Source organism: Neophocaena asiaeorientalis, unplaced genomic scaffold, assembly GCF_003031525.2.
Source record: "Neophocaena asiaeorientalis asiaeorientalis breed wild unplaced genomic scaffold, Neophocaena_asiaeorientalis_V1.1 scaffold230, whole genome shotgun sequence".
NCBI classification, from domain to species: Eukaryota; Metazoa; Chordata; class Mammalia; order Artiodactyla; family Phocoenidae; genus Neophocaena; species Neophocaena asiaeorientalis.
The window spans coordinates 1,155,074-1,176,776 of NW_020175186.1; the positions used below are offsets into that span (position 1 = coordinate 1,155,074).

Sequence of the window (21,703 nt, forward strand, 5' to 3'; positions counted from 1 at the left end):
TTTTTTTTTTTTTTTTTTATGAGGTACATGGGCCTCTCACTGTTGTGGCCTCTCCCGTTGCGGAGCACAGGCTCCAGACGCGCAGGCTCAGCGGCCATGGCTCACGGGCCCAGACGCTCCGCAGCATGTGGGATCTTCCCGGACCGGGGCACGAACCTGTGTCCCCTGCATCGGCAGGCGGACTCCCAACCACTGCGCCACCAGGGAAGCCCGAGATAAGCATTTCTTAAGGCCTCTTCTATTCAGTCATTGGCTGGATTTCATCAGGTCCCGGGAACAGGGATTTAACTGGTCTGGGAACTGGGAAGCCTTGGCTCTGAGTTTCACTCTGTGATTTGTTAAGAGTCCTTTGGTTACCAGCCACAGGTATGATTGGCAACTTGAAGCAAAGGAAATTTCTTGGAAGGATAGCAGAGGTGCACAGAATCAGGTGACTGAAAATCAGGCTTGAACTTGGGCAGGTGCCATAGCTTTTCCAGAGGCTGGGAAGCAGGAACGCCAGCAACAGTCTTGCAGTGGGGACAGAATGGTAAGAACGCCACTGCGAGGATGAAATGAACATCAAATTCCAGGGAGGTTGGCTTAGACTAGATGTCAACCCCACTCTTGATAGATATGTGTTGGGACCCCCAGTTATAGTCCACTGGGCTCCACCCAGTAATTCCTTAAGAGGAAATTTAGGAGGCAGTTTGAGGAAAGAAATTTCGTGCTGGGCAGATAACTTTGTCCACTACTGTGCTACCACCTGGCATCTTTAAAGTTGTTTCCAGCTTTAAAAATGGACACCCTCCCATGAAAGCCTTTGGGGTTACCATGTGTCAGTGATGCTTGTTTCTATGAATGCCTATAAAACCAGTGAACATTAATAAGACAAACTGGAAGAAGATGTTTATGAACACTAGTGGGTTATGTAGCTGTATTAGTTACCTACTGCCGCATGGCCATATCACTACAAACTTAGCATCTTCAAACAACTCAAATTTATTATGTCACAGTTTCTGTGGGTCAGGAGTCTGGGAGTGGCTTAGTTGGGTTTTCTGCTTAGAATCTCATAAGGCTGCAGTCAAGGTGTCATGGCTGCGGTCTCATCTGAGGTCCAAGTGGGGAAAGATCTGCTTGCAAGCTCACTCAGACCGTTGGCACCATATTCAGTGTTTCAGTTTCTTGCTGGCTGTTGGTGGCAGGCCACCCTCAGCTGCAACAGCTGCTCACAGGTCCTTTGTTGGGTTCCCCAAACATGGCCACTCTGACTCCTCCAAGCGGGAAAGGCAGGCTCTTAATCATGTACACACACACTCACACACACCCCATCACCTTCACTGTGTCCTGTTGGTTAGAAGGGAAGTCACAGGTCCCACCCACACTCAAGGGAAGGGAATCCACAAGGGCGTGAACACCAGGAGGTGGGGGTTATGGGGCACCTTTACGAATCTGCCAGTGGCAGAGCTGGGTGGGACAACCCCAGAGCTGTCTCAAAACCTGACACATCTCCTTTCTTTCTGTGCATCTGATTTTCCCAAACCTCCATCCTAGGGAGGTACTTCTCCATGTGTAGACCTGAGAAGGGGGGCAGAACAAAACCTGCCCTGCAGTCTCTCTAGCTCGGCTATCGGGGAGCAGATGTCAGGAGATTCACCTCCTTGGAGCTACAGTGACTGCCTGTCTGGGTTGGTGTTTCTCTCAGTTCTCTGTGCAATTATGTAGTAGCCTCCGCTGAACTGTATCTTTAGTCTATATCTACTACTGGCAACTTACCTTCTCTGTATTGAATGGACTTGCTTTCTTTATTTGTGTGTACATACTGTCTTCCTCAATGATACTGTAAGCAAAGGCAGGAGCCATTTCTTAAATCAGGAACCATCCACATGCCCTCCAAGTAGGTTTATAAAAGACAAGGCAGAGGAACTTTGGGGGAAATAGTTCATATTGGCTCTCTAGTGGTGTGGAGGAAGAGGGATCTCTAGGTCAGCGTGCAAATCTGCCTCTTAGCAGTATTTGGTTGTGCAAACAAAACATGTATAATTGAAAGCTTTGAGCTTGTAAATGCTCAGACTACCCTGAAACAATGTGCTTGGTTCCTGCTAGAGCTGCTGGGCATGCATCTGGAGGCAGATGGGTAATGAACAGATAAAGAGATAAAGACATGGGTTAAGTCCTTGCATACACTGGCAGTGTGACCCTGGACTTGCTGCTTGAATTTCTGGGAGCCTCAGTGACCTCATCGCCCTAGCTTGTAGAGATAATGCCTTTAAAATGTGTAACACAGTGCCTGGCATATAGGAAACAAGCAGGAAGTAGATATTACAATGATCCTTTAAGACCCTGACAAGGGAAGGCGTGTATTAATTCTTAAGGTACAATTTGTTGCATAACCAGGGGATCAGGGAGATGCACACTTAACACATTATAGCTCCTTCCTTCTCTTGGAGCTCATGGAGGGTTTGATGTGGTAGTTCCTTGAGTGTGGACGAAATTAGAATCCTTACTGCTACTTGCCCACCCCTGGAGCTGGGCCATTTGGAAAGTGTGGAAAGAGGACTGTAGCTGCAGCCCCTCTTCTGTCGACAGCGGGACGGAAGAGGGTGGATGCTGGCCATGCCATGCCATGCCAGGGCAGGAGCATCCCAACTCACACCTCTCATTTCCAACCTCCCAGGGCGTGCTGGAAAGCCCAGGGGACTAAGCTGGCCGTCCTTGGCCAAGCAACAGCTTCTCTGAAGCCATTTTCACTCTGTAAAAGTGGAGCCATGTGGAAGATCAAAAGAGGGGAAGAACGTAGGCAATAAACTTGGCATATCTAAGGAAACCCAGGATGTATTCTCCGTACTAAGAATTTGCCTCAGAGGTTCGAGAAATTTTCCTTTTCTTCCAAAAGGCCAAATGAAAAGTTAAATACACTTTAGAAAAGTTTTAATTTGAACAACTTATGATTAAAAATACATTTTATAAATAATTTTTCCATAGACTTGATTAAGGATTGTTGCGAACTTTACAAAAAGACATACTGCAACAACAGCTGAAAGAAATTACAAAAAATATAGCTACAGCCCTATTTAAAAATACAACATTGTACATCACAGCGTTTTCTTTGTGCAAAGTTGTAGAGCGCTGCGTTAGGCCTGTCACAGGTTCACTCAAAGGGAAGTAAACTTTAACACAGTTCCTAGGCATAATAGTATAGGCACAGCTGGAACAACGAACTCTTTCCCCCAGAAGTTAATATACCTCAGTTCTTTTATTTTGTAGGACTGATGGCTGAACTTAGCTTAATACAAATATATATTTTATGTGTGTATGGATATATATAAGTATGAAAACAAGTGTCTGTTTTGAAATTAAGTAAATTCCCAACGTATTTACAGCATTTTCAGAGAACGTGTTCTCCATATCAGTCTGAGGATATCATCTCTGTTAAACAACTCTAGAAGATTAAACGAGGCCGAATCTGTCAATTAATGGACATCCTCCGTTGAGACTTCCAGTTTTCGCTGTGGGACAAAGAGAGTTCCTATGGAGGTGTTATTAGCACTGTCGAAATCCACGCAGGAGGAGCCTTTTGGCTTCGTTGGTCCACCTGGGGTACGGAAGAAGCTTTCAGCCACTAACTGGGACCCTTTGGGTGTCACAGGAACAGGCTGATTGGAAAGAGAAGAATGGAGAAAAGTCAAACCCATGCAGACAGGTACACCTGGCAACCTTAGAAAACTGGACTGGAGGGACACGTCACATGATGGGAACCTCCCATGCCCTGAAATCTGCCGGCTGAGCCTGCATGAGTTTCATGTTCTCAATTATTTTTGCTAAGGTGAGACAAAAATCTCATGATAACCCCATAAAATGGACTCCTTGGGCACTCTTCCTGGGTTTGGAAGGAAGGCAGGCCTTTAATCTCATCACTCTCCCAAAGGAGAAAAGCAAATGTGAGTCTCCCGTGATGTTGATATTGGGGACTTAATAACCTAAGGAAAAAAATAAATGGAAATACTCTTACCTGTTGTGCCCCTGTCACTGCAACTGATTGTCCATTTGTTTGGTTCTGGCCCAGGACTGATACGTCGTACTTCGTGGCCCTTCCTTGCTGAGTGCCTGCATTTTCTGGTGTGATACTAACAGCCTCTATTCTTGGAGACACAGGAACGGTTCCGGGCCCGGGGCTGGCGGACACCTGCATACCAGGGGAGATGAGGCCCAAGTGCTGCAGAGTGAAGTTTACAACGGCTGAGCTCGGGTTCTGGACGGGAATGGGGTGGCTCGAAGTGAGAGCCGAGCTGTTCCCGACAGGGACGGCTGCCACGGAAGTTGGTGAGACCATTAGCTTCAAAGGTGTTACATGAAAAGAGGGAAAATTAACAGCAGTGAGTTCAGATGATGTCACTGGAATAACACCTGGAAAGAAAAGGGGGGAGAATATCTTAAAAGCACAGGCATTTGTCCGAGAAGCATACAAGGCTTGAGTGAACTTGAGAATGACCCACATTTGAACAGTGTTTTACGTACACTCACCTGCAATCGGGGAGCTGTAGATCCTGTGGTTTGGGGAAAGTGTACCTGAGCTTTCTTTACTAGACAAAATGGACTCTGCCCCCAGGGTTGAGCACTGGGTGAGAGGGATTAGGTATCCTGATGGGAACAAGGTCTAGAAAACAAGGAGGAAGCGTTTATTTTACACACAAATATGGAAGAAAAATGGCCAAGCGCCTCTTCTGGGACTAGTATCCCTTGGTGGTTCTCTCATCAGACTAAAGCCTCCAGTGGTATGGGCCACGGGCAGGCCAGCTATAATGGCTCTTTGAAGACAATAGCCCTCCTTCCCATTCCAGTGCTTGTCCTGAATAATACAAACCATGTGTTTCTTAAATGCCATCTGTGGTCTTAGGAAGTGTCCTAAAGCTAGCACTGAACCTGCTTAAGGGCAGGATTTACCCAGCACATCCCCCCTGACCCCCACCACTGACACCCTAAGTCCTGCTACCAGACTTCTTGGTATGATGTGGTACTGTCAGAACAAGTTTAATGCAGCTGGACACCGTAAAGGCACTGCTGTGTTATTATCTGATTGTCCTTGAATTGTGTGGGATGGTATTTCCCAAGAATATTCTGAGGGGCTCTAGTCCTATGGGATGCAAGCAGGCACTCTGCGAGTCATAGTCAAATATGTTTGGGAAATTCTGAATTAGACAAAGGAAAACGGTCTTTATGACAGAATTTCTAAGGGACTTTTATGATGGCATGCATTGTTCTCCAAGGGGGCATCATGTAACATTTCCTAGGTCATTCAGCAACTAAATTTTCGGTAGTATTGGTATTTAAGGAAAACTTTAAGAAATGCTGATTTACAGAAAGGGAACGTCAAACCATAGGCCAAAAATACAGCCTCCTGGCTGTTTTTTTTTTTTTGCGGTACATGGGCCTCTCACTGTTGTGGCCTCTCCCGTTGCGGAGCACAGGAAATGGCAGAGTGAATAGGTGCAACAGAGACCATATGGCGCACAAAGCCAAAAACATTTACTATCTGGTCCTTTACAGAAAAAGTTTGCTGACTCCTGATTTAGAGCAAAGGAATTATACAACTATACATTTTTTCCCCTAGTACTTTAGGTTCAAATGATACCAAACAAACACCCTTATAATATACAAATGAAAGGGCAGGGCACCAGGGTTCAAAAAATTACAGATAAAAAAGAGAACTGATTAATTCATATTAGATGCCCAATTGTCATGCAGCAAAAGCTTGAGGGAATAAAGTTACATTCCAAACCGAAACGGCCAGAGTGTTGGGTTGTGTGTGTCTGCACCATGCCTGCTGATCATTGTACTTTTGCAAACAGAGATAGCCTACATGGGTGGCTGAGCCGCCTGAAAAGTCTGCTCAGTCTTACCAGGAGCAGGATTGGTAAAAGCGAAAAAGCAGGTCTTGTAAACCAGGGGCCCTCCTTTTATCTTCCTCTGGATCTTTCTTCTCGCCATTGTCAAAACAACAGTCTATACTTTGATCTAGCTGTTAATAGGTCTGGTCAGAATCCACAATGCTAAAGGGTACCACAGACTTTCAATTTTGTTTCTTAGATGCTTAGTTCTATTCAATATCTTTACTAGTAGGTTCCTTAAAGACTGCAGCAAAAAAGAATTTTCAAGGGGTAGATTTAGGTGTTTTACAAATAGCTGCTCTTTGCTATCATTAATCGTACTCTCTCATGGTATGAGTTTTTCTGGTTGCCGGTTTAACTCTTTTCAAATTTCCAGCAAGACCTAAAGTACTCTAATAATAATTATCCTTCCATTTGCTACAAACTATATTCATTGCAAAATTTTTTCACCTATAATGCCAATTGCTTTTTTTTAAAAAAAAATTAGAACTATTAAAGTAGCAGGATGAAAGAATTTGACATATTTCAACTTGCACATCTTCTTATTGAGCCTACATTACCACTTTTACCCCTCTTCCTATGACACTATCCTGTTTTATTTTCACCATACTTCTTATCATTCACTACCTGAAATGTTTGTTTGTATACTGTCTTCTCTCCACCCCTAGAAGTGTAGATTCTCAGTAAATGTTTGTTGAATGAATTAACACACGAATCTCTCACTTTCTTTGTTCTGCTCAGTCCGTGCTAAAAAGAAATGGTCAAAATGAAGTCAGAGATGAAAAAAGAAGCAGGGGACGTGAAAAATCTATCCAGTGAAAACCCTAATCCTGAATAACTGTGTAAGCAACAGGAGACCATTATTAAATCATACCCATTGGCTCAAAGAGATTATGGACCTCCCAGAAAATCGAATCAAGCCGAAGCCTTGTGATTTTCCCCCTAGCATGGACATTAGATGCAAAATGATACTATGCTAAGATAATGGATGTTTTGAATGGTTACCATGAGGCCATCCTCAGGGAAGATTTGACAAACTCTAAAGCCTCCTTAATAACAACAGTTACAGATAATACCCTTCAGCTTCTACGGTGCCTTAAAAGGACCACAAACCCCTTTATGTAAAACATCATGTAATAAATGCACTTAACCTCACAAAAACTGTAATATGGCCCTGGGGCAAGTGCTCAAAAGCAACCACCCCCAAAGGCAGGTGCTGGGTTTGGTTTGATCCAGAGCACAGGTTTGATCCAAAGCACACATTCTCTTTACACCCAATAGACGATCAGGAAAAACTGGCAGAACAAATTCTTTATAGATGTGGAAAAACAAGATGAAGGGAAGTAAGATAACTTGAATTAACAGCAGGGACAAAATGAGAGATTAACTTCTGCTTCCACGTTTAGTGGTGTTTGTTTATTTGGTGATGCTGTCTTTCATATATAATTGTCCTAAGGGAGGAAAATGAGCTAATGTATGTAAAAGTGCCTAATACTTCTGCTGTATGGTATGTGGGTAGGCATCCAATAGATGTTCATTCCTTCTTGAATAAAACTCCATCTAGGAAAAAAATTGTCTAGAACATCAAAATCTCTAGAAACCAATGCATCAAATATACCTAAAATTAGCCAAGCTAAGTTTGATTTTTCTATTTGCACAAAATGGAAATTTTGGTTTAAATTTTAGGTAGAAAGTAAAAACAGGGGGAACAATTTCTCTTCTAGGCAACAGATGCCAGTTACATGACATCAAACAAACATCAAGTAATGACTCAGAAAGCAGGAGTTAAAGGGACCCTATGTGGCCATCCATTCATTTGGGGTCACGGCTGCTTGTAAATTATTTAAGACTCTCATGGCAGGTGTTTGCATTCCAGGGTGTGACGGGAGAAATGGACTTAAGGACAACCACCCGCAGTGCTTTAAAAAGAGAGCAAATAATCCCTTCCTCCAAAGGTTAAAAATGTCCCTGCCATCATCCCAGTAAGGGGATTAGCTGTCTGAGGCCTTGTTTGGATTATGGGATGCTAAGGAACAGTTCCCTGCTTTCTGAGAGACTGCTCTTTGCTCTGGTAAATTTCACAAGCCACCAGATTCTCTCCTAGTCAACTGGGGAGCTCCTAAAGCTTTGCACAGTTCAAGGCTGTACTTACTGTGGAGACATTTTCAAGTCCTTTTAGGTCTTCTTTAAATTTCTTTTTGGAACCATTGTCCTCGAGCGTGCTTGCCCTCTTTGAGCCTCTTTCTCCAGCAGGCTCCCTGTCTCGGTTCTTTGTACCTTGTCGATCTAGCCCTGGCAGCAAGCTTCCAGGCCTGGTGGAGGCACTGGACTTTGATGCATCATTGGCTGCATTCTCTGTGGTGGTATCCGTGGAACCTTTTGATCTCGTAGCGTTAGAAGAGGGGGTGGGGCAGACCGTGGGGCTCAGGCCTTGGGGCGGCGTCATCGTTTGGGCCTGGGCAGGCTGCAGGTAGATGGCATATGATGGGCCCGAAGGGGCCTGAGGTAGGATCACGGGCACTGCCGATGGCAATGGGCTGGGGATGAGGGGGACCACCCCCAGGGGCTGGATGAGGGATGGTGCTGTCATCTCTAGTTCAGCATTTGCTGGAGTGTCCAGAAGGGCCACTGGTTTACAGTGCCCAGATCTTGCCAGTTGTACTTTCACTTTCTTTCTGGGTTCACTAAAAGACAAGATTTAAAACATGATACAATGTTCTCTAAAATGTTCTACCACTTCAGATTGCCCCAGATTGAAGCTATGCTTTTATGAAACTAGCAGATAGCTTCTGTAATGATTCCGTATAGAAAAGATTCTCTCACCAGTTGCCAAGGCTAGTGCCTATTCTTAACGTAAAATAAGTAATCCTATCGATGCAAGTAAAGTAATGCATCCTGTTACTAAAGAGCGTTGCCTACCTTGATTGCTCTTCTAACTGCATTTTGCAAATGGCTGCGAGCTGAGCCATTTTACTTGGGAAAGGCACAGAATTCTGAGAACTCTCAGCTGGTAAAATAAAAAGAAGGTGGGGGAGAGGACTGGTCAAAGCAAAAGAATACGTGTTCACACAGATGAAACATCACTGAGGTCAAAGGAACATGCACCGCCCCCCCAAATCACCCAGCAATTAAACAATAAACCCCACAAATCACTTTTTATCCTTTAATTCATATATAGTTAGTCTTCAAGTGGGTTTGGGACTATGGAAGTTGAAACAATTCTCTAGCAAGTCCCGCGGGATCGAGTAAGCTAAAAAGTCGGATAAAAAGGAATTCTTCCGAACAGAGCCCTGACGTGATTGTAAACATACCTTTGTTGGTTTTGATGGGGCTGGTGGGAGCAGAATTTATCTTTCTCCGATCACTTTCTATGCTCTTTACCAGTTTGATGAGAGATGGGTGTCGAGTGAAGTTTGGTTTCCCACGTGCGGAAAAGAGGTTTTTGGCACAGTTCTCTTTAGAAGACCGCCTCCCTTCCAAATCAGAGGGAGCAAAAGGAAGCACTGGGCCAAGACCTGAAACAGGAAAGGGCAGTGTGTTAATACACGGTTGGTTCGGCCTCCTTCTGGGGTATGAGGTCAGAGTGTGATTCTAAAATGATTTTAGGAATTAAACTGGCCACAGTTAATAGAGCACCTACTATGTGCCAGATACCGTTTTAAGGGCTTCACCTACAAAACCTTGTTTATCTTATTAAATAAATTCTGAGATATTTCACACTTTAACATCTCTGAAAGCCGTTGTATCTTATAACCAGTGGTGTGCTATAGTGTGACTGTTACTGATTTTTTCTTTCTTATTGATATATAAAACATTGTGCATCTCAGAATCAGTGGAGACTTAATCTGATGAAATATGGTGACCCTCACTACTATGGAGTGAATGTTTGTGTCCCTCCGCACTCCCCCACCCACCAAATTCATATGCTGAAACCTAATGCCCAATATGATGGTATTGGGAGGTGGGGTCTTTGCGAGATGCTCATGAGGGCGGAGCCTTCTTGCATAGGATTAGTGCTTTTATAAAAGAGACCCCACAGAGCTCCCTAGTCCCTTCCACCACGTGAGGTTACAATGAAAAGACGGCTGTCTAGAAAGCAGGTCCTCACCAAACACTGAATCTGCTGGTGCCTTGATTTTGGACTTCCTAACCTCTAGAACTGTGAGAAGTAAATGTGTTGTTTATAAGCCACCCAGTTGATGGTACTCTGCTATGGCAGCCTGAACAGGCTAAGACACTCTGCAACTTGGGTAGGTACTTCTCAGGAAATGCATCCCTATTTCAGAGACATTTCATACATTAACTGACTCACGGTCTCTTAGCTTGTAGAATGTGGGCCTGGGATATGAACCTGATCAGTCTAGCCCAGAGCCTACACTCTGAATTCCTGTACCAAAGGACCTCTCGCTGTAGTTATATCCAAAATCACAATAACCTCTTCCCACTTGTGGGTGAGGAAACAGTCTTGGAGAAGTAACCTGCCCAAGGCCACAAGGCTGATAAGTATCAGAGCTGGGACTGGAACCTAAGCCTCCCTCTGCTTCCACAGCCTATGTTCTTCCCACTTTCCAGCACTTCGGTGTGGGGATCTTGGTGGAACACAAAATGTCAGAATCCCAGAGTTGAGAAGGAGACTAGAATATCGATACTGGAATGAATTCACTTCATATTCTCCATGTGCACAGACTCTGTTACGGTCACTGAGCAGCATAATAATGACAGCAGTAAGTATCTTATGCTTCGTGATGCTTTCAACTTTCTCAAATCCTTTCACATACAGATTCTGCCTCCTGCACAGGATGTGCAGTTGTTATGGACCTTGGCGGCTGACGGAGCCAAGAGCTAAATTTTCCATATCGGTTCATCTTTAATTGTCATTTCAATCACTTATATATGTTCTTTACATGTGGGAGTGTGGGTAGGAATGGAAAGGGAGAATATCTCCAAATGTGCGTTAATTCAAAATAACGGAGCAATGAATGAAAGAAAACAAATACATACCACTGGGATTTGGACTGATTTCTGGGCCTGTCCATTTAAAAGCTGGTTTTCGGCCTCTTTCCTCTGTAACGTGAACTTTCTTGATAAGATCCAGGCTACTCAGAACATTAGCTATATCATACAACCTCCTAATTTTTGCTGGGGGGAAAAAAAAGTGTATACATCCCTTAATGGAATAATGAAAGATCAAAGGATTTTGCTTCATAAGGACTTCATGTACATTCAAAGAGCTATCTTAACCATCAGTGTCAGAGAAAAATGTGACTCTTAAGTTATGCTAGGGACACTGCTTTAATTAAAACAACAAAAAACAGTTTTAAATATTGAAAAGACACAGTTACTGATGATACTGAATTTTGAAATGACAAAAGTACATGTTGGAAAAGGAAAAGTGACTCAACGATATCACCTTATTGGGAATCATGTTACAGATTTTCTAATAAAAATGTACCATTGCTGGGCATCTCCTAGTGAGGATTCAGGATTATGAACAAATAGAAATACAGTATCGATGATAAATGTATTGCTTTCCTGCTTGTGATAGTTTATAAAAAGATTTATTTAATAACATAAGCATGGAATATTCTATAGCCCATCAAAATTTTTAAATTTTCATACTGTCCATATGTAATATGAAAAGCAGAGATTTGTTAATTCTATAAATCTTACATATCTTGAAAAGTTTTGCTACAAAAAGTCTGCCTTTACTTCAGCTTGACAGTACAAAGTTACAAATTGAGCCCCTTCTTCATAGCCATGCCAGAAGGTTCTGAATTCCCTGGGGATTCAGGAAATTACACATCTGTAGTTCCTGGAATAGTTTCCAGGGCTGTGACTAACAATGAAATGGAGAGCTGAAAACTGTCTGGTGGCTCAGAGAAAGCGGGCAGCCCATTGGTAGTATCAGGATGTGTTTTTTGAGATGACAGATCTCCCAAGCCCATTGCCAGCATTATTGCCTTAATCTCTATTCATTTTGTCTTTATAGAGACACTGGAGATGTCTGAATATACTTTCATATACTCTTAATATACTTCACCAGTACAGCTTCCCAGGGATGGGAAGGGATCTGTGTAGTAGCTCGCAGGCATTCTCCCAGCCTCTGCTGTGGCTCGGGGCAGCTCTTCCTCACCAGTCAGCCGGGTCCCCTGAATGACCCATGTCCAGGCCAGCCTCATGCCCTACTTGGAGGTCGCTAATGCCCTCAGGTGTCTGCTGAGCACTCCCTTCCACACTCTCTACTCTTTTTGAGGGGGTTCCTGCAAAGTCTGTTCTAGAGGCAAGGGTAGAGTTGTGTTAGGGACCTAATCTACGGTCTCTTTGCAACTTAGAGCAGATATTCTGGCTAAAACCACTTTCAAAATGGCGAACCATCTGTGCTGCAGGTCACTTCTGGGGACAGTGTTAGAAGTTACTTTCACCCTCAAGTATGAGAGTCTGTGGAAAGAGCAGAGACCTGGGTTCCAGTCCCACTTTACAATTTACTGCTCATTTAGATTTCAGACAGTACAGATTCTACATGTGTAAAATGGAGACAGTGTTACAGTAGTAACAAAGGAGGTAACATTTAAGGAACTGTATAAGCCAAAGTGTCAGATAAGAGTAATTATATACGTATCTTTGAATCCCACAAGTCAGCTAAAGCAGTGTCATCATGGCTTCTGGGGAGAACTGAAGATACAAAAGCCTAACTAGATATGATCTGTTTATATAACAAATGTATTTGGAAATCAGTTAATAACCGAGATTTTATTATTTAAGAGTAGGTCCAAAAGTCCATGGCAGTCGTGCCACTTACTTTTAAACTTGCTTTTATCCAAATCTTCCACATGGTCCTCCCCAATTAAAATCTTGGCAGCAACTTCCAGGCTTACTATCTGAGGCGTTGACACCAAAAATAGCATCACAAATTTCTGGCTCATCACTCTTAAAGACTTGTCTTTGCGGCTGTTTACAGAGGCTTTGGAGAAGGAAGAGGATTAGAGAATTAAAATTCATGAAGGGACAAGTGCTTTCTAAAGTACCCAGGCTAAAAATACCACAACCTGATCCCACGGTTGATGTGCAGCATTTTCACATTAAAAGCAGCAGAAGCTTTGAGCGTGGTTCCCTAAGGCACCTCTTCTTTAGACCTCCCAGAGGTACGCTGCCGCCTGAGCTTTTCAACAGCAGCTCTCACCTGCCCGAAATTCCACTCCAGGAAGTTCGACAAAACACATGTCTGGGTGTCCGTTTTGGCCAGTGTTTGATTTGATGACCGGATCCTCTATACGGTAACTCTTACTAAAGTCAAACTCTTGTTCATATTCTTTCTTTTTGATCATCATAATCTGCTCGGCGTACTTGTTCTCTTCCCCGACGCTCTTCAGAGTCCCAAGGGTTTGGTTGAGGTTGTGTCGGCCGTGCCAAGTGTATCTGTTTTTGGCAAGCCGGCTCACCATGTGCAGACTCTCTAGAACGTTGACGATATCGTAAATGCGTCGGCGCTCAACATCTGCAAAGAACGAGCAATTGTACCTCACTAGGATCAGATTTTGTAATGTGGATAGAATTGAATACCTTTTCCTTCCAGGGATTACTAGACAGTAGGCTCTGGATTATATAACTTTATTTATGCTCAACAGAGTGTGAAGATGAGAAAGGCATGTCCCTGCTCTCCAAGGGCACAAATAGTTAATATGAATTAGAAAGGTGACATTTATTGAGGGCTTCCACTGCGCCATACAGGTTTAGGACATTTTTACCCTAAACTTGTGAGGTAGGCATTATAATCCACACTTTAAGGATGAGGAGATAGAGGCTCAGGCTGGCTAAGCTGTTCACCTCAAGGCACAGAGCCAGTAAGTGGCAAAATCAAGTCTTCAGTGCTCTAAATCCCACACTCTACACTCCATTTCTTTTTTTTTTTTGGCAGTACGCGGGCCTCTCACTGTTGTGGCCTCTCCTGTTGCGGAGCACAGGCTCTGGACGCGCAGGCTCAGCGGCCATGGCTTACGGGCCCAGCCGCTCCGTGGCATGTGGGATCTTCCCGGACCGGGGCACGAACCCGTGTCCCCTGCATCGGCAGGCGGACTCTCAACCACTGCGCCACCAGGGAAGCCCTACACTCCATTTCTTATATTAGTTCCCAACACACACACACACGCACACACACACACACACACGCGCGTGCGCGCACGCACACACACACACACACACACACACACACACACACACACACGGCTGTCATATGATAGGTACAAGGTGCTGAGATTCCTTGCTGTTCCTGGAACTTGCCAGATATGCCCCTGCCTGAGGCCTTTGTGCTGGGCTGCTCCTTCTGGCTGGAATCCTTCTCCCAGATGTCCTCATAGCTCCCCACCTCGATTCTTTTGAGTCCGTGCTCGGATGTCACCCTCTTAACAAGGCCTGACCTGACCACTTCATTTAAAATTAAATTTCAAATTGCAAAGCACACCCCTAGCACTCCCATCCCCCTCTACCTTGGTCTACATTTTCTTTTTTCCACAGCACATATTACCTTCTAACATATATCATAATTACTTACTTATTATGTCCTTTGCATATTATCTATTGCCCCCACTAGAAAGCAGTTTCCACAGGAGCAGGGATTTTGTCTTTCTGTTCGCCAATGTCATCCCAGCTGCTACAACATTGCCTGGCACATAATAGGTGATCAGTAGATACCTGCTGAATTAAAGGGTACATCCTCCATAGCTACAGTGAAGTGTATGTGGAGATGAATCTAAATAGCATATTCTTAAAATATGAAATAAAGTTGATATGTATAAACATGTATGAGAAGGACAAAACTTTCTTCCCAGGGTGATAGCTATATATTAAAATATCCTGTATATCTCTTCACAGATCCAGATTATAGTATTTTCATGACTCCAAAGGTATACCAAGTTTGCCACAGACTCCTTTTTAGCTGTAACTAGATTTGAGTCCATGAAGAGAGGAGTGAAAGGCGGCAGGGGAACACAGTAACTTTTGGCAAACACAAAACATTCAGAAGATGCACTGGTTCTCAGAGTAGCGCTGAATGGCAGGGAGGGCTAAAGCCCTGCTCCCATGCCCAGAGGCCGATCCTCATTGTAAACTGTGAAGAAACCATTCCACAGCCTGGCTCCACAGTGAGAAACAAGACCCAAATTCAGAGTTGTAGCTGTTTATGAAACAAGTCATAGAACAATGGTGCCTCCCTTTAAAGCATCAGAGCTTTCGAAATGCAGTCAGAGCAATCTCCATTGTGATTTTCTGCTTCTGTTTTAAGACTTAACTGAGACTGGAAACTGTATGCGGTTATCCTTAAATTAATAGGGCTTTACAGATGGATAACTTCTGCGTGGCCTTGTGTCATTACAAACACTGGCTAGATGAGTGTGGGTCTGAAGAAGTAAGTCTATGAATCCCTTTAATGATTAACCATTTCGGTGAGCTCTTTGCATACTTACTAAGTTCCTCGGCTACTTCATCAAGACAGATGTCGTTATTCACAGCAGGGTTGGGATAGTTGGGATATCGAGCTAAGAACTTATGACACAACAGTCCTAAACTTTTCTCTTTTCGACTGGGTTGGGATTTCTCATATTCGTCTCCAGATAAGTGTTCCTACAAAGAAAGATGTAAATAATGTCTTATTCATAAAGATTTATTGGGGGCATCTGTGCTCAATGACTAACACTTATACACATGGTTTGCTTCAATAGCTACAAAATTGGAAAGAAAAGGTGTGGAGCCAGGATAAATTGCTTGACAGATCTGAAAGGGAAGAAGTTCATAAGTAAGTCACAGGTTCAGAATTCCCAGGGCTGTATTTGATGGGGTCCAGACCCCTCCAGGGCTCTGAGGGGGGTGATGCTTTACACTGCTAGTGCTTCTGCAACAGCTTCACACTGCTCCCCCGACCCCCGCTCCCCCAATCCCCCAGTCTCCACCCAGGCCTCTGAAAACCTACATGTAAACAATCTCTGGCCTCAGGTAATCCATTTCCGTTGTCAAACAAACCCCTTTTCTGATCTCTGTAGCGGATCTCTGGGCTCACGGCACTGATTAGCATTTTTAGGTTGGCTGTTGGTGTCCACGGTTCTCCCTGGGAGATCTCCTTGGGCTTGGTGGGTGTGGTTAAAGGGCCAAAGTCAGGTTGGATCTCCGCCAACACTATATTTGCTGCGGTGGATTCTTTCAGAGGTGTTTTCACCAGTCCCCTTTTATGTGGCTCGAAAAAGAGATTTTCCTGGTTCAAAACAAGTAAATTATTAAATCCACTGTAAAAAAGGATTTATCAGATAGCTTTTGACTCTAGAAATTGTATAAATAGACTAGTGCTAAGGGAAAAATGCCTAGTGAGGTTGTCGAGTTGATTAAATTAGTGACTGTATTCCAATGATCACTTTGACACTTGTCCATTCTAATAGCTAAATTTCCCATTTTTAACTTTTCAACAAAGCATGGACTTAAACTTTTCATCTTATGTTCCAAGAATTTAAAAAGAAAACTTTAAGACATAATTTTTTTTTTTTTTTTTTTTTGCCGTACGCGGGCCTCTCACTGTTGTGGCCTCTCTCGTTGCGGAGCACAGGCTCCAGACGCGCAGGCTCAGCGGCCATGGCTCACGGGCCCAGCCGCTCCGCGGCATGTGGGATCTTCCCGGACCGGGGCACGAACCCGTGTCCCCTGCATCGGCAGGCGGACTCTCAACCACTGCGCCACCAGGGAAGCCCAAGACTTATAATTTTTAAAAATTTGATTTTGAAATAACTTTAGATTTAGAGAAGAGTTGCAAAGATTGAGCATTCCCATATACCTTTCACTTAGCTTCCCTTAATGGGACTGATAATTTTCAGTGATCCCAAACTCCTCGGAGTGACTTTGACTTATGACACTGTAATAAGTAAACGTCTCCGCGGCAGAGACCATGTGCCATTCATCTGTGTATCTAGCACAATGACTGCAGGCAGTGGCTACTCAATAAAATACCACTGATGCAGAAAAGTCAGAGAGCCAAGGAAACAAGGGTGAGGGCTAGCATATGGTCAGACTTGTTGGCAAAATCCACTGGGGAGCAAAATCCAGAGCGCCTATGAGCAGCATTTCCGACCAGAGAAGTCTGCTCTTTGAATATTGAACCTTTTCACTTTACAGACGGAGAAAATGGAACCCAGAGAAGTAAAATTAGTTACCTAAGACCACAAAGCTGGTTCCTGGCAGAGGCTGGACTGCCACTGAGAAACAAGGGGGTACATTATTAATAGCTGTTCATACTTAAGACTGATGGAGACTATGTTTCTTCTACTTTTGGCCACTGGTGACTTCACACATTCCTATCACCTGTATCTATTTTATTTTTATTTTAAAAAAATTTGATTAGGATGTTTATTATCATGTTTTTATTAACAGCAACAAAAGATGTTTGTCTACAATTTACAATGTACAATGACCAGTCAATCCCCCTCTTGCATTGCTGTGCATTAACTGTTCTGTTTTAATGGAAACACTGAGAATACATCTATAAGAAAATGCTTAGGATGGCAATAAGCGAAAGAATAGAGACTCACTAATTCTTTTTTTTTGCGGTACACGGGCCTCTCACTGTTGTGGCCTCTCCCGTTGCGGAGCACAGGCTCCGGACGTGCAGGCTCAGCGGCCATGGCTCACGGGCCCAGCCGCTCCGCGGCATGGGGGATCTTCCTGGACCGGGGCACGAACCTGTGTCCCCTGCATCGGCAGGCGGACTCCCAACCACTGCGCCACCAGGGAAGCCCGACTCACTAATTCTTCAGTGACTTTAGGAACAAAGATTAATGGGACTATTTTATATGTCTGTGACTCTTTAGGATTTATCAGGTGCTTTTCCATTTGTGTTTTCATCCGATCCTGTAGTCCTATTCTACAGAAGAGGACACCCAGGCTGAGCGAGGTCACACAGGACTTGAATCTGAATCTCCTCCATCCAACTATGGTACCCTTACATGGAAGTCAGTGTGATGGACCCAAGGGGGGGACCCTTCCCTGATGGTGCACTTGAGAGGTGCTGATCCAAGAAGGGGATTTTTCTCAGGGCTGCTGTCCTTTGCCTCTGACCATCAGAAGCAATAGCAATTCTCTTATTTGACTACTATCTAAAACTTGTAGGAAATTTGCATATTTCATTTTTTTAACCTATCAGTATTTGGACATCAATCAAGATACCCCTCACTGACAGTGTCCCCTATAGTTGAAAGAGACTGGTGGTTTGGTAGAAAATGATCTTAACAGGAAATCCAATCTCAAATCATGTCAAATGCCCTTTCTGAATTCCTATTGTTCAAGAATCCTCAGAAATATCATAAAGCAACTAACAAATTTTATTATTCTTAAAAATACCTTTTCTCTCTACTTTATCTCTTTGAAATTTCTACCAAATCATAAAAAACTAGTAAGAGTAATCCTCGGTAATTTTCCCCTCTTCAAAAATTAAATCTCCCTTCCTTCTGGGTTTTTATAGGGGCTAACCAAAAAAGGATAACCAAAAAAGGATGCGGCATTAGTAAGATATTGGATATTGAAAAATCATGGAGCTAAATCAGGATGATGTTGCATTTAAAACTGCAAGGATGAGTATTGAAGCTAAAAAGGTACCTTTTCGTTCTCCATTCTGTAAATTTCTCATTTAGAGTTTCTTTAAAAATGAAAAATCTGGATTTCCTCCCAATATCCTGATGGTTCAAGTAGTCCAGGTAGTCCAATTAAAAATTTTAATATCCTTAAAGAAAAAAGGAAATAGAAAAAGTTAAAAATAAAAGCCGTAGATCTGTTGAAAATAACTTCATGGACGCCACAGGCTACTGAAACAAGGGCTAAAGAAAACTGACAAACTACATTTACATTTTATTCCCGACCACAGACAGCCCCACGGGGCAGAGAACTCCATCAAACGCCTGTAAATTCCTTCAGCTAACCGATCTGTTGTCATGAGACTTCAAGCAACCCACAGAATTTCCAGTGACAGCCCTCTCCCACCTTTAGAGAAGGCAAACCATTCTCCAGACCCCACCGAATGGACTGTAGCAAGCACAAGCACCCACCTGTTCACAGATCAGAGCTCGGGACTCAGAGCATGAGCCCAGGTTCCGGCTAAGCAGCCACAACCCTAAGTATCTGGAGAAAAGTCTGCGTCTAGATGTCTGATTTTCTCCCTTGACACACACGTGCATAGGCTCAGCAGTAAAGTCTTGGGAAACAGCTTGATAGGTAACTTACAAGTTCAGTCCTTAAGCTCCAAACGTATTCTGGGCATTTAAAGAGCGCCTTATGATTTAAGACATTTTTTAAAAAAGACTTCCTTACAGATGCGGCTTCCTTAAAGCGCTATGTACTCGCTATTCAGGCGGCTAGTTCACGCCACAATGTTGGACCCTACCATGGAAGGCTGCATTTGCTCAGCAAGGAAACCAGGTACAGTCCCCCTGCCGCCACCGGCTCCCGCGCCCCGCGCACTTCCCTTAGCGCCAGGCCAACTGCCCCTCCCCCCACCGGTCCCATTCAGCGCGCCGCCCGCCAGGCAGTTCCTGGACAGCATCCTCGCGGTTTCTAGGGCAACGATTCCCGACCAATCAGAGTGCTGGTCGCGGGCCTGTGATTGGTTGGCGGCGCCAGGGGCGGGTCCGGACCTTCCGCCTTCGATTTAAAAATTTGGCGCGGAAAGCCGGACCGTGGTCGGCGCCGCCCCTTATCAGCGCGGGGCTTGAGCGCGGGCAAACCCGCGCCCGGAACCACAGCATCCCCGCCCCTCCCCCTCGCTCGCCCCCTCCCCTCTGCGCGGGAGCTCAGCTCCTCCCTCCACGGCCCCGGGAGGAGCGAGAGGCGGGAAACGGCCGCCGCTGCCTTCCCGAGCCCTCTCCCGGTGCCAGGCTGGCCGAGCGCCGCGTCCCTCTGCGCCCCGCTGACCTGTCAGTTCACCTCACGGTTGGAGCCGACGGGGGCTGAGCGGGGACTCCTCGGCACCCCTTCCCCGCTCAGGCCCGGGAGCCCGCGTGTCGGGCAGTCAGTCGGTCCTTACGCTGCGCAGAGGTGGGTGCCGGAGGGAAACGCCGGGACCGGGACTGGCGGGCCGGCGGGCGGGCAGAGGGAACGTGACCGTCCAGGAGCAGTCAAGCCCCCGATTTGAAATTAACCCGCTCCCGGCGCGAGCCGATCCCGCGGGCAGGGAGGGCCGCTCCCCTCCCCCACGCCCGCTCATCCCGGCCCCGGACCTCGCGCGCCAATCCGAGCCTCCAGACTGGAGCCGGCGGCGAATCAGGGTGCAGGCACCGCCCTCCGGTCCTGCCTCCACGACAGAGTTGGGGGAAAAGTTAAGCAACTTTTTTTTTTTTTTTTAGCAAACACCCCCTCCCCTAGCTCAAAGTTGGGGAATGAAGTTTAGTCCGCCCGGGGCACGCGGGTTGGACGTGGGCGCTCCGCAATCCCCAGCCTGGGTCCATCCCACCCGCTGCCCAGCCCCAGATCGGCTCACCTGCCCTGGGGATCCCAGCCAGGACCATTACCCCTTCCACCCATGGCATGCATTATTGTGTTGCCCACCATCTGCTCATGGCCTCTAGAAACTGGGGTGTGGAGGGAGAAGCTTGCCAACCGGTGATCAGATTTGATGGGCGCGGGGTCTCGGCCCAGACTTGAGAACGCAGGTGTGGGAGGAGGAGGAATAAGGTTGAAAACCCGCCAAGCCTGTTCCAGGCGTCCCCCGTCTTCCCTCTCCAGGTCTCCTCCCGGCTCCTCCCTTTCCCCCTCCCTGTCGTCTTCCCTCGCTTTTCCCTCTTTTTCCGGTTTCCGAGCCTCGGGCAGCTTCAGCATGGAATATTGTAGAGTTCTGGATTAATAGGAGGTTTGGGAGACACTGTAGTGCAACGCCCTGTTTTGCAGACGGGGAAACCGAGGCCCGGGGCGGCAGCGCTGCCTTTGCCTGTGCCTGGATTGTTTGCGCCCGCGTTGTCTTGCTCCGCTGTTCTCTGCTTTAAAGCGTTTCCCTTTTCTGGGGACCTGTGCTGGAGTTGCGGGACCGCATTTATTGCCCAACAGCGCCTAGATCAGGGCGCCCATCTATCGACTGGTTTGAGCTCTTCCTCCTCTTTTGTAATTTCTCATCTTTTAAGCTCCAGCAAAGCGCGGGGCCGCAATCCCCTAGCGTGTAACTTATTTATATTTGTCAACGAATCACCCAGTGCTGACTTGCAGCGCGGGATATTCTTATATTCCCGGACGCGATATAAGGGCGGGGATACAGTGATACTGAGGCTAAGGTCGCCGTGCTGTAGCGACAGGCCGTAGGACCGGAGGTCCCGGTGGCGAGCGGTGGCTCTTTCTGCCGCTGAACGCGACCTCAGGGCGCGCAGGGTGGCTGCCCGGAACGGTTAGCGCCGTGGTGTCTCGGTCCTTCCCTCTCCGCTACCCGGGGAGCGGGTCCTACCCGGCTTCAGGCAAGTGTCGCTCAAGAACTCGCTTCCACCTGAAAGCCGACCTTGGGCGCGGTGCTGTGCAGAAGCCAGCGGCCACCTAGAGCTCTCAGATTTAAAATAAAGTGAGGTCACTGGGCAGGGCCCCACCGGGCCCCACCCCCGACAGCACTGAGCAGCTCGTTCTTACTGAGCCCCGGTACACCTTTTCTGGAGGAGGGTGTGTTTATATATACATCAACGAAAGGTGGGCAGTTGGTGCTTCTGCTTTAGCCACTGTTTCACGGATTGTTCCCCCTCTCCCACCAGCATTTATAAGAGTGTGCCTGTCCAGCTCTGCTCAACCTACCTTAAGTTTTTACAACCCGGGAATCCTCTTTAAAGGGAAGGTCTGATGCCACT

The 21,703-nt window shown here is 45.7% G+C and overlaps 1 protein-coding gene and 1 long non-coding RNA gene across 3 annotated transcripts in view; one reads left to right on the forward strand and one right to left on the reverse strand.

The window, feature by feature from the left end:
* Nucleotides 1-3,478, forward strand: part of LOC112412895 (uncharacterized) — a 32,004-nt gene extending 28,526 nt beyond the window's left edge. For both annotated transcript variants that reach the window (XR_003005871.1, XR_003005872.1), the window contains exon 3: nucleotides 3,363-3,478. This is a non-coding gene — a long non-coding RNA (uncharacterized LOC112412895). The remainder of the gene's footprint in view (nucleotides 1-3,362) is intronic.
* E2F8 (E2F transcription factor 8) lies at nucleotides 3,416-19,925 on the reverse strand. Its single transcript, XM_024764650.1, has 13 exons — nucleotides 19,800-19,925; nucleotides 18,492-18,615; nucleotides 15,829-16,107; nucleotides 15,326-15,482; nucleotides 13,048-13,362; nucleotides 12,667-12,828; nucleotides 10,869-11,006; nucleotides 9,179-9,382; nucleotides 8,787-8,874; nucleotides 8,020-8,551; nucleotides 4,504-4,636; nucleotides 3,992-4,386; nucleotides 3,416-3,635 (listed from the first exon to the last, which is right to left on the reverse strand). Exons 2-13 carry the CDS (start codon nucleotides 18,504-18,506, stop codon nucleotides 3,453-3,455), a joined length of 2,601 nt encoding a protein of 866 aa, XP_024620418.1. The 5' UTR covers nucleotides 18,507-18,615; nucleotides 19,800-19,925; the 3' UTR covers nucleotides 3,416-3,452.
* Between the last annotated feature and the right edge of the window lie 1,778 nt (nucleotides 19,926-21,703).